We start from the raw sequence: 12,500 nt of genomic DNA, 5'->3' as shown, positions 1-12,500 counted from the left end.
TGTAGTATTGATGTAGTCTGCTGTAGTACTGATGTAGTCAGCTGTAGTACTGATGTAGTCTGCTGTAGTACTGATGTAGTCTGCTGTAGTACTGATGTAGTCAGCTGTAGTACTGATGTAATCAGCTGTAGTACTGATGTAGTCTGCTGTAGTACTGATGTAGTCTGCTGTAGTACTGTTGTAGTCTGCTGTAGTACTGATGTAATCAGCTGTAGTATTGGTGTAGTCAGCTGTAGTACTGATGTAATCAGCTGTAGTACTGTTGTAGTCAGCTGTAGTACTGATGTAGTCTGCTGTAGTACTGATGTAGTCTGCTGTAGTACTGTTGTAGTCTGCTGTAGTACTGATGTAATCAGCTGTAGTATTGGTGTAGTCAGCTGTAGTACTGATGTAATCAGCTGTAGTACTGTTGTAGTCAGCTGTAGTACTGATGTAGTATGCTGTAGTACTGATGTAGTCTGCTGTAGTACTGTTGTAGTCTGCTGTAGTACTGATGTAGTCAGCTGTAGTACTGATGTAGTCAGCTGTAGTACTGATGTAATCAGCTGTAGTACTGTTGTAGTCAGCTGTAGTACTGATGTAGTCAGCTGTAGTACTGATGTAGTCAGCTGTAGTACTGATGTAATCAGCTGTAGTACTGATGTAGTCTGCTGTAGTACTGTTGTAGTCAGCTGTAGTACTGATGTAGTCTGCTGTAGTACTGATGTAGTCTGGTAGAGAGGGTCTGGGCCCTACAGGTCTGGTATAGAGGTAGAGAGGGTCTGGGCCCTACAGGTCTGGTAGAGAGGGTCTGGGCCCTACAGGTCTGGTAGAGAGGTACAGTACCTACATATCACAGTACCTACATAGCACAGTACCTATATAGCACAGTATCTACATAGCACAGTACCTACATAGGTCAGCACCTACATAGCACAGTACCTACATAGCACAGAACCTACATAGTACAGTACCTACATAGCACAGTACCTACATAGCACAGTACCTACATAGCACAGTATCTATATAGTACAGATTCTACATAGCACAGTATCTACATAGTACAGTATCTACATAGTGCACTACCTACATAGCACAGTACCTATATAGCACAGTACCTACAGAGCACAGTACCTACATAGCACAGTATCTACATAGTGCACTACCTACATAGCACAGTATCTACATAGTACAGTACCTACATAGCAGAGTATCTACATAGCACAGTATAGACATAGTGCACTACCTACATAGCACAGTACCTACATAGCACAGTACCTACATAGCACAGTACCTACATAGTACAGTATCTACATAGTACAATATCTACATAATATGGGACGGACACACACACCCGGAGGCCTGGAATACAGACCAGCTCACACAGCCCATCATCCGATTACCTCCCAGCTTCACAGAGACAGAACCAAATTCCTTATTTGAATTGGCCAGAGGCAGAGTATTGAAGCTGGGGTCATTGTATCCTGTTAATGGACAGAGAATGAGACAGAGAGACAGAGAGAGAGAGAGACAGAGAGAGAGACAGAGATAGAGAGAGACAGACAATTGGGAGAGAGAGAGAGAGAGAGAGAGAGAGAGAAATAGGAGAGAGAGAGAAATAGGAGAGAGAGAGAGAGAGAGAAATAGGAGAGAGAAATAGGAGAGAGAAATAGGAGAGAGAAATAGGAGAGACAAATAAGAGAGAGAGAGAGAGAGAGAGGGAGAGAGAGAGAAATAGGAGAGAGAGAGAGAGAGAAATAGGAGAGAGAGAGAAATAGGAGACAGAAGGAGAGAGAGAGAGAGAGAGAATAATAGGAGAGAGAAAGAAATAGAAGGAGAGAGATAGAGAAATAGGAGAGAGAGAGCAATAGAAGGAGAGAGAGAGATAAATAGGAGAGAGAGAGAAATAGGAGAGAGAGAGAAAATGGAGAGAGAGAGAAATAGAAGGAGAGAGAGAAATAGAAGGAGAGAGAGAGAAATAGGGGAGAGAGAGAAATAGGAGAGAGAGAGAAATAGAAGGAGAGAGAAATAGAAGAGAGAGAGAGAGAGAGAGAGAAATAGAAGAGAGAGAGAGAGAAATAGGAGAGAGAGAGAGAGAAATAGGAGAGAGAGAGAAATAGAAGGAGAGAAAAATAAAGAGAGAAGTAGAATAGGTATGTAGTGATGGAGGGAGGTGCAGAAATCTGTCTTCATGTCTCTAATTGATTTTCCAGAGCGGTGTTCGATATTTTTTGTGTGAGGGAGATGATGCTATTCTGTGAATGTGTTTTCAACTAAACCCTTCTGTCAGATTGGCAGCCCACTAGATCAGACCTCGTCTATATCAGCCTGGGAAGAGGAGTAGAGGAAGAGCCCACTAGATCAGACCTCGTCTATATCAGCCTGGGAAGAGGAGCAGAGGAAGAGCCCACTAGATCAGACCTCGTCTATACCAGCCTGGGAAGAGGAGTAGAGGAAGAGCCCACTAGATCAGACCTCGTCTATATCAGACCTGGGAAGAGGAGTAGAGGAAGAGCCCACTAGATCAGACCTCGTCTATATCAGACCTGGGAAGAGCCCACTATATCAGCCTGGGAAGAGTGGAGGGGAAGTGAAAAGAGAACACATTGTGTAGTAGCAAGTCTAAGCCTGTGAGCTGATCCCATAGACTGTGTCACAAATGGAACCCTGTTCCCTATATACTGGCCCATAGGCTCTGGTCAAATGTAGTGCACTACATAGGGAATAGTCTGCTACTTGGGAGGGAGACATAGTCTTGTCGCTGCGTAGTGAAATCCCTGCAAGAAAACAAAGGCAGAGAAAAGACATCGGGATTAAAATGGCAAAAATAGGGATAGATACAGAGAGAGAGAGACAGAGAGATACACTGAGATAGAGAGATATATATATATATATATATAGATACAGAGGGAGAGAGACAGAGAGACACACTGAGATAGAGAAATATATATATATATATATATATAGATACAGAGGGAGAGAGAGAGACACTGAGATAGAGAAATATATATATATATATAGAGATACAGAGGGAGAGAGACAGAGAGACACACTGAGATAGAGAAATATATATATATATATATATATATAGATACAGAGGGAGAGAGAGAGACACTGAGATAGAGAAATATATATATATATATAGAGATACAGAGGGAGAGAGACAGAGAGACACACTGAGATAGAGAAATATATATATATATATATATATAGATACAGAGGGAGAGAGAGAGAGAGACACACTGAGATAGAGAAATATATATATATATATAGAGATACAGAGGGAGAGAGACAGAGAGACAGAGAGACACACTGAGATAGAGAAATATATATATATATATAGAGATACAGAGGGAGAGAGACAGAGAGACACACTGAGATAGAGAAATATATATATATATATAGATACAGAGGGTGAGAGACAGAGAGACACACTGAGATAGAGAAATATATATATATATATAGATACAGAGGGAGAGAGACAGAGAGACACACTGAGATAGAGAAATATATATATATATATAGATACAGAGGGAGAGAGACAGAGAGACACACTGAGATAGAGAAATATATATATATATATAGATACAGAGGGAGAGAGACAGAGAGACACACTGAGATAGAGAGATATATATATATATATAGATACAGAGGGAGAGAGACAGAGAGACACACTGAGATAGAGAAATATATATATAGATACAGAGGGAGGGAGAGAGACAGAGAGAGAAACACTGAGATAGAGAAATATATATATATATATATATATAGAGAGAGAGAGGGAGAGAGACACACTGAGATAGAGAAATATATATATATATATTTATATATATATATATATATATATATATAGATATATATATATATATATATATATATATATATATATAGATATATATAGATAGATACAGAGGGAGGGAGAGAGTGAGACACACTGAGATAGAGAAATATATATATATATATATATAGAGAGAGAGACAGAGGGAGGGAGAGAGTGAGACACACTGAGATAGAGAAATATATATATATATATATATATATATATATATATATATATAGATAGATACAGAGGGAGGGAGAGAGAGAGACACACTGAGATAGAGAAATATATATATATATAGAGAGAGAGACACACTGAGATAGAGAAATATATATATATATATAGAGAGAGAGAGACACACTGAGATAGAGAAATATATATATATATAGAGAGAGAGAGACACACTGAGATAGAGAAATATATATATATATAGAGAGAGAGACACACTGAGATAGAGAAATATATATATATAGAGAGAGAGACAGAGAGACACACTGAGATAGAGAAATATATATACATATATATATAGATACAGAGGGAGGGAGAGAGACACACTGAGATAGAGAAATATATATATATATAGAGAGAGAGACACACTGAGATAGAGAAATATATATATATATAGAGAGAGAGACACACTGAGATAGAGAAATATATATATATATAGAGAGAGAGAGACACACTGAGATAGAGAAATATATATATAGATATATATATATAGAGAGAGAGACACACTGAGATAGAGAAATATATATATATATATATAGAGAGAGACACACTGAGACAGAGAAATATATATATATATATATATATAGAGAGAGACACACTGGGATAGAGAAATATATATATAGATATATATATATAGAGAGAGAGAGACACACTGAGATAGAGAAATATATATATATATAGAGAGAAACAGAGAGACACACTGAGATAGAGAAATATATATACATATATATAGATACAGAGGGAGGGAGAGAGACACACTGAGATAGAGAAATATATATATAGATATATATATATAGAGAGAGAGACACACTGAGATAGAGAAATATATATATATATAGAGAGAAACAGAGAGACACACTGAGATAGAGAAATATATATATATATATAGAGAGAGACACACTGAGACAGAGAAATATATATATATATATAGAGAGAGACACACTGAGATAGAGAAATATATATATAGATATATATATATATAGAGAGAGAGAGACACACTGAGATAGAGAAATATATATATATATAGAGAGAAACAGAGAGACACACTGAGATAGAGAACTATATATATAGATATATATATAGAGAGAGAGAGACACACTGAGATAGAGAAATATATATACATATATATAGATACAGAGGGAGGGAGAGAGACACACTGAGATAGATAATTATATATATAGATATATATATAGAGAGAGAGAGACACACTGAGATAGAGAAATATATATATATATAGAGAGAAAGACACACTGAAATAGAGAAATATATATATATATATATAGAGAGAGAGAGAGAGAGAGAGAGAGAGAGGTGCTACTATGCAATTATCGAATGTCCACTTACCTCAGTGTCTGCTATTATAGCTGGTTAATTAACAGAGATCACCTTGTTATCTAGTGTCCACTTACCTCAGTGTCTGCTGTTATAGCTGGTTTACAGAGATCACCTTGTTATCTAGTGTCCTCTTACCTCAGTGTCTCCCTCCTGCTGGTTTACAGAGATCACCTTGTTATCTAGTGTCCTCTTACCTCAGTGTCTCCCTCCTGCTGGTTTACAGAGATCACATTGTTATCTAGTGTCCACTAACCTCAGTGTCTCCCTCCTGCTGGTTTACAGAGATCACCTTGTTATCTAGTGTCCTCTTACCTCAGTGTCTCCCTCCTGCTGGTTTACAGAGATCACATTGTTATCTAGTGTCCACTAACCTCAGTGTCTCCCTCCTGCTGGTTTACAGAGATCACCTTGTTATCTAGTGTCCACTAACCTCAGTGTCTGCTGCTATAGCTGGTTTACAGAGATCACCTTGTTATCTAGTGTCCTCTTACCTCAGTGTCTCCCTCCTGCTGGTTTACAGAGATCACCATGTTATCTAGTGTCCACTAACCTCAGTGTCTGCTGCTATAGCTGGTTTACAGAGATCACCTTGTTATCTAGTGTCCACTAACCTCAGTGTCTGCTGTTATAGCTGGTTTACAGAGATCACCTTGTTATCTAGTGTCCACTAACCTCAGTGTCTCCCTCCTGCTGGTTAACAGAGATCACCTTGTTATCTAGTGTCCACTAACCTCAGTGTATGCTGCTATAGCTGGTTTACAGAGATCACCTTGTTATCTAGTGTCCTCTCACCTCAGTGTCTCCCTCCTGCTGGTTAACAGAGATCACCTTGTTATCTAGTGTCCTCTCACCTCAGTGTCTGCTGTTATAGCTGGTTAACAGAGATCACCTTGTTATCTAGTGTCCACTAACCTCAGTGTCTGCTGTTATAGCTGGTTTATAGAGATCACCTTGTTATCTAGTGTCCACTAACCTCAGTGTCTGCTGTTATAGCTGGTTTATAGAGATCAGCAGACATTAGCAGCAGGTTAGGGATCTCTGAGCTTCTCCTCTTTGTCTGACTGGAGCTACTGAACTGTAGCGGTCTGGACGACGTCCTAAATGGCACAATATATTCTGTATTCCATCCCTACATTCTGTATTCCATCCCTACATTCTGTATTCCCCATCCCTACATTCTGTATTCCATCCCGACATTCTGTATTCCATCCCTACATTCTGTATTCCATCCCTACATTCTGTATTCCATCCCTACATTCGGTATTCCATCCCTACATTCTGTATTCCATCCCTACATTCGGTATTCCATCCCTACATTCGGTATTCCATCCCTACATTCGGTATTCCATCCCTACATTCTGTATTCCATTCCTACATTCTGTATTCCATCCCTACATTCTATATTCCATCCCTACATTCTGTATTCCATCCCTACATTCTGTATTCCATCCCTACATTCTGTATTCCATCCCTACATTCTGTATTCCATCCCTACATTCTGTATTCCATCCCTACATTCTGTATTCCATCCCTACATTCTGTATTCCATCCCTACATTCTGCATTCCATCCCTACATTCTGTATTCCATCCCTACATTCTGTATTCCATCCCTACATTCTGTATTCCATCCCTACATTCTGTATTCCATCCCTACATTCTGTATTCCATCCCTACATTCTGTATTCCATTCCTACATTCTGTATTCCATCCCTATATTCTGTATTCCATCCCTACATTCTGCATTCCATCCCTACATTCTGTATTCCATCCCTACATTCTGTATTCTATCCCAACATTCTGTAATCCGTCCCTACATTCCCTATGGGCCCTGGTCAAAAGTAGTGCACTATATAGGGAACAGAGTCCCATTTGGGCGGTGCATCCTGAGATCTTTCTTAAAAACTCTTTCAGCCACTATGGTCCTGGCCTGGTGGGACCTCCTTCAGCCACTATGATCCTGGCCTGGTGAGACCTCCTTCAGCCACTATGATCCTGGCCTGGTGAGACCTCCTTCAGCCACTATGATCCTGGCCTGGTGGGACTTCCTTCAGCCACTATGATCCTGGCCTGGTGAGACCTCCTTCAGCCACTATGATCCTGGCCTGGTGAGACCTCCTTCAGCCACTATGGTCCTGGCCTGGTGACACTTCCTTCAGCCACTATGATCCTGGCATTGTGAGACCTCCTTCAACCACTATGATCCTGGCCTGGTGAGACCTCCTTCAGCCACTATGATCCTGGCCTGGTGAGACCTCCTTCAGCCACTATGTTCCTGGCCTGGTGGGACTTCCTTCAGCCACTATGATCCTGGCCTGGTGAGACTTCCTTCAGCCACTATGATCCTGGCCTGGTGAGATCTCCTTCAGACACTCTGGTCCTGGCATGGTGGGACTTCTGCTGGTCTTGATATGTGATCTACCTCTGGACTTGGTGTCATGTGATCTACCTCTGGTCTAGGTGTCATGTGATCTACCTCTGGTCTAGGTGTCATGTGATCTACCTCTGGACTTGGTGTCATGTGTAATATTCTCTATTTCTCTCTCTCACACACACACACACACACACACACACACACACACACACACACACACATACACACACACATACACACACACACACACACACACACACACACACACACACACACACACACACACACATACCCACACACACACACACATACCCACACACACACACGCACACATACCCACACACACACACATACCCACACACACACACACACACATACCCATACACAAACACACACACATACACACACACACACACGCACACATACCCACACACGCACACACATACCCACACACACACACGCACACACACACATACCCAAACCCACACACACACACGCACACATACCCACACACACACACATACCCACACACGCACACACATACCCACACACACACACGCACACACACACATACCCATACCCACACACACACACATACCCACACACGCACACACATACCCACACACACACACGCACACATACCCACACACACACGCACACGTACACACATACCCACACACACACACACACACACACACACACACACACACACACACACACACACACACACACACACACACACACACATACCCATACCCACACACACACACGCACACATACCCACACACACACACATACCCACACACGCACACACATACCCACACACACACACGCACACACACACATACCCATACCCACACACACACGCACACATACCCACACACACACGCACACGTACACACATACCCACACACACACACACACACACACACACACACACACACACACACACACACACACACACACACCTAACCCTAAACAATAACCCTTAAAATAACCCTTAAATAAACCTTACCCTAACCTATAACCCTAAACCTTACCCTAACCTATAACCCTAAACCTTACCCTAACCTATAACCCTAAACCTAACCCCTAACCCTAAACAATAACCCTTAAATAAACCTTACCCTAACCTATAACCCTAACCTAACCCTAACCTATAACCCTAAACCTTACCCTAACCTATAACCCTAAACCTTACCCTAACCTATAACCCTAAACCTAACCCCTAACCCTAAACAATAACCCTTAATATAACCCTTACCCTAACCTATAACCCTAAACCTTACCATAACCTATAACCCTAAACCTTACCCTAACCTATAACCCTAAACAATAACCCTTAAATAAACCTTACCCTAACCTATAACCCTAAACCTTACCCTAACCTATAACCCTAAACCTAACCCCTAACCCTAAACAATAACCCTTAAAATAACCCTTACCCTAACCTATAACCCTAAACCTTACCCTAACCTATAACCCTAACCTAACCCTAACCTATAACCCTAAACCTAACCCTTAACCCTAAACAATAACCCTTAAAATAACCCTTACCCTAACCTATAACCCTAAACCTAACCCCTAACCTTTTACCCGAACCCTAATTCTAATCCAAACCCCTAAACTTAAAAAGTCTTTGTCCTCATGGGGACTTAAAAAACGGCCCCCAGGAGAGAGCATATTTTCCTGGTTTTACCTTACTTGTGGGGACGTCTGAGGCTTTTAGGTCCCCACAAGGATAGGAGATCCAAGCCACCCACCTTACTGTGGTGTCAACAGGGAGTTACTGTTTGTTGTTGTCACTAGTACCAACAGAGGTGTGATCATTCCCTGTATGTTTTGAGCTGACCGATACCATTAAAAATAAACTTAAAGTCATTATATATAACAGCTATTACATTCCAATCGTTCTCCTGTGGTTACACCACTACACAAGTTCAACCAATCGTTCTCCTATGGTTACACCACTACGCAAGTTCAACCAATCGTTTTCCTGCGTGAATAAAAGGCTCCTTGATAACCAAAAGGCAACTGACATCAAACGTCATCGCTGATTGGCTGATCAGGGTTTTCGTTGGCGTCAACTGAAACACACAACTTACTTGTCTAACCACTTTTGGTTGTCTGTAAACTCTGAGGGGCCGAGCTGAGTACAGCTCACTACTGTTAACCGTTGAGCTCTACGGTGTTCATTTGGATTCATGTGGGTAAGACCCGAGAGATATTAGAAGGACATAACCATCGTCAGAACTGTCATCTCCAAGTGCAGCTTCACCTTTTCTTTGGGGGTGGATTTGGGACTGTAATTGAGTGGAGAGTGAAGTACAGAAGCTGTTACAGAACGAGGAGAGGCAGCGGTGTGAGATAATGGCATCCGGATCATCTCTACCAGAGGACAGGTTCTCCTGTCCCATCTGCTGTGACGTCTTCAGGGATCCTGTCGTCCTGGCATGTGGCCACAGCTTCTGTGAAGTCTGTCAGCAGGAATACTGGGCAGATAAGAAACCTTGGAAATGTCCAGTTTGTAGGAGAAGATTTCCCGTAGCTATGACTCAACCTCCTCGTAACCTGGCGTTAAATGACGCGTGTGAGGCCTTCTTACAGGAGAGAAGGCAGAGAGCTTCCGCTGGGTCTGAGATACAGGAAGGGAGTCAGAGAGCTTCATCTGGGTCTGAGATTCAGGACGGGAGTCAGAGAGCTTCATCTGGCTCTGAGATACAGGACGGCAGTCAGAGAGCTTCATCTGGGTCTGAGATACAGGACTGGAGTCAGAGAGCTTCATCTGGCTCTGAGATACAGGACGGCAGTCAGAGAGCTTCATCTGGCTCGGAGGTGCTCTGCAGTCTGCACGGTGAGAAATTCAAACTCTTCTGTCTGAAGGACAAACAGCCCGTCTGCTTGGTGTGTCGAGATTCAAAAGTACATAAATCTCACGACTGTGTCCCCGTAGACGAGGTTGTCCAGGACCTTAAGGAGGAACTCCACACCGCCCTGAAGCCTTTACAGAAGAACCTAGAGGTCTTTAACAACGTTAAACTAGCCTGTGATAAAACAGCAGAACACATGAAGAGTCAGGTCCAGCACACAGAGAAACAGATTAGGAAAGAGTTTGAGAAGCTTCACCAGTTTCTACGAGATGAAGAGGCAGCCAGGATAGCTGCACTGAGGGAGGAAGAGGAGCAGAAGAGTCAGATGATGAGGAAGAAGATTGACGAGATGAGCAGAAAGATATCATACCTTTCAGATGCAATCAGAACCATAGAGGAGGAGCTGAAAGATGAAGACATCTCATTCCTGCAGAACTTCAGGACCACAAAGGAAAGATCCCAGTACACACTGTTGGATCCACAGCTGGTCTCAGGAGTTCTGATAGACAAGGCCAAACACCTGGGCAACCTGCAGTTCAGAGTCTGGGAGAAGATGCTGGGGATCCTCAAATACACTCCTGTGATTCTGGACCCAAACACTGCACATCCCAGTCTCTCTCTGACTGATGATCTGACCAGTGTGAGAAGACCAGGCACGTCCCAGCAGTTCGTTAACAACCCAGAGCGATTTATGAGGTACACAAATGTTCTTGGCTCCGAGGGGTTCAGCTCAGGAATACACAGCTGGGAGCTGGAGGTGGGGGACCATCCTGACTGGGTTTTGGGCGTGGCTAAAGAGTCCATTGACAGGAAGCGGGAGCGTGATGCGACACCAAAGAATGGAATGTGGTGTATATCGCAGCACGGTGGGAAGTACATAGGGGGAGGAGGTGACATCATCGCTCTGAAGAGGAGACCCCAGAGGATCAGAGTGCAGCTGGACTACAACAGAGGGGAGGTGTACTTCTACGACCCCAAATACATGACACCTATCTACACTCTTAAAGTCAGATCTACTGAGAGACTGTTCCCATACTTTAATATTGGGAATGTGGCTAACGGCAACAACCCTGGTATTCAGATCTGCCAATCCAAAGTGTCTCTGAAAGTGAAGTAATCCCTGTGTGTGTGTGTGTGTGTGTGTGTGTGTGTGTGTGTGTGTGTGTGTGTGTGTGTGTGTGTGTGTGTGTTGTGTGTGTGTGTGTGTGTGTGTGTGTGTGTGTGTGTGTGTGTGTGTGTGTGTGTGTGTGTGTGTGTGTGTGTGTGTGTGTGTGTGTGTGTGTGTGTGTAAAACATGTGTCAGTTCAGTGGACATTATCAGGAGGTCATTTTGGGGGTTAAGATAATACACACATAATTTTTTAGAAACTACAGGACTGAAATATCCCTACGCTATGTGCTTCCATTTTAATTAAGAATCAATAAGAATACATTGTTTAAAAATCAATAAAAAATACATTCTATAAGAATCAATTAAGAATACATTCTATAACAATCAATTAAGAATACATTCTATAACAATCAATTAAGAATACATTCTATAAGAATCAATTAAGAATACATTCTATAAGAATCAATTAAGAATACATTGTTTAAAAATCAATAAAAAATACATTCTATAAGAATCAATTAAGAATACATTCTATAACAATCAATTAAGAATACATTCTATAAGAATTAATTAAGAATACATTCTATAAGAATCAATTAAGAATACATTCTATAAGAATCAATTAAGAATACATTCTATAAGAATCAATTAAGAATACATTCTATAAGAATCAATTAAGAATACATTCTATAAGAATCAATTAAGAATACATTCTATAAGAATCAATTAAGAATACATTCTATAAGAATCAATTAAGAATCAATTGTTTAAGAATCAATTAAGAA

General features: G+C 41.4%; 2 protein-coding genes across 5 annotated transcripts in view; both read left to right on the top strand.

Moving 5' to 3' along the window:
• The window catches only part of LOC139419483 (RNA-binding motif, single-stranded-interacting protein 3-like), a 178,324-nt gene that overhangs the window by 157,845 nt on the left and 7,979 nt on the right, over nt 1-12,500 (top strand). The gene's annotated exons all lie outside the window — the stretch shown is intronic.
• Nucleotides 10,068-11,721, top strand: LOC139419473 (E3 ubiquitin-protein ligase TRIM39-like). The gene has a single exon (XM_071169425.1). It carries the CDS (start codon nt 10,105-10,107, stop codon nt 11,719-11,721), a length of 1,617 nt encoding a protein of 538 aa, XP_071025526.1. The 5' UTR covers nt 10,068-10,104.

This window comes from Oncorhynchus clarkii, chromosome 2 (assembly GCF_045791955.1).
Source record: "Oncorhynchus clarkii lewisi isolate Uvic-CL-2024 chromosome 2, UVic_Ocla_1.0, whole genome shotgun sequence".
NCBI lineage: Eukaryota > Metazoa > Chordata > Actinopteri > Salmoniformes > Salmonidae > Oncorhynchus > Oncorhynchus clarkii.
Note: the sequence above shows the minus strand (reverse complement) of the source record. Positions and strands in the feature narration are given on the sequence as shown.

Coding starts and splice junctions, on each gene's coding strand:
- LOC139419473 (XM_071169425.1), top strand. CDS start 10,105: ATGGCATCCGGATCATCTCTACCAGAGGACAGGTTCTCCTGTCCCATC.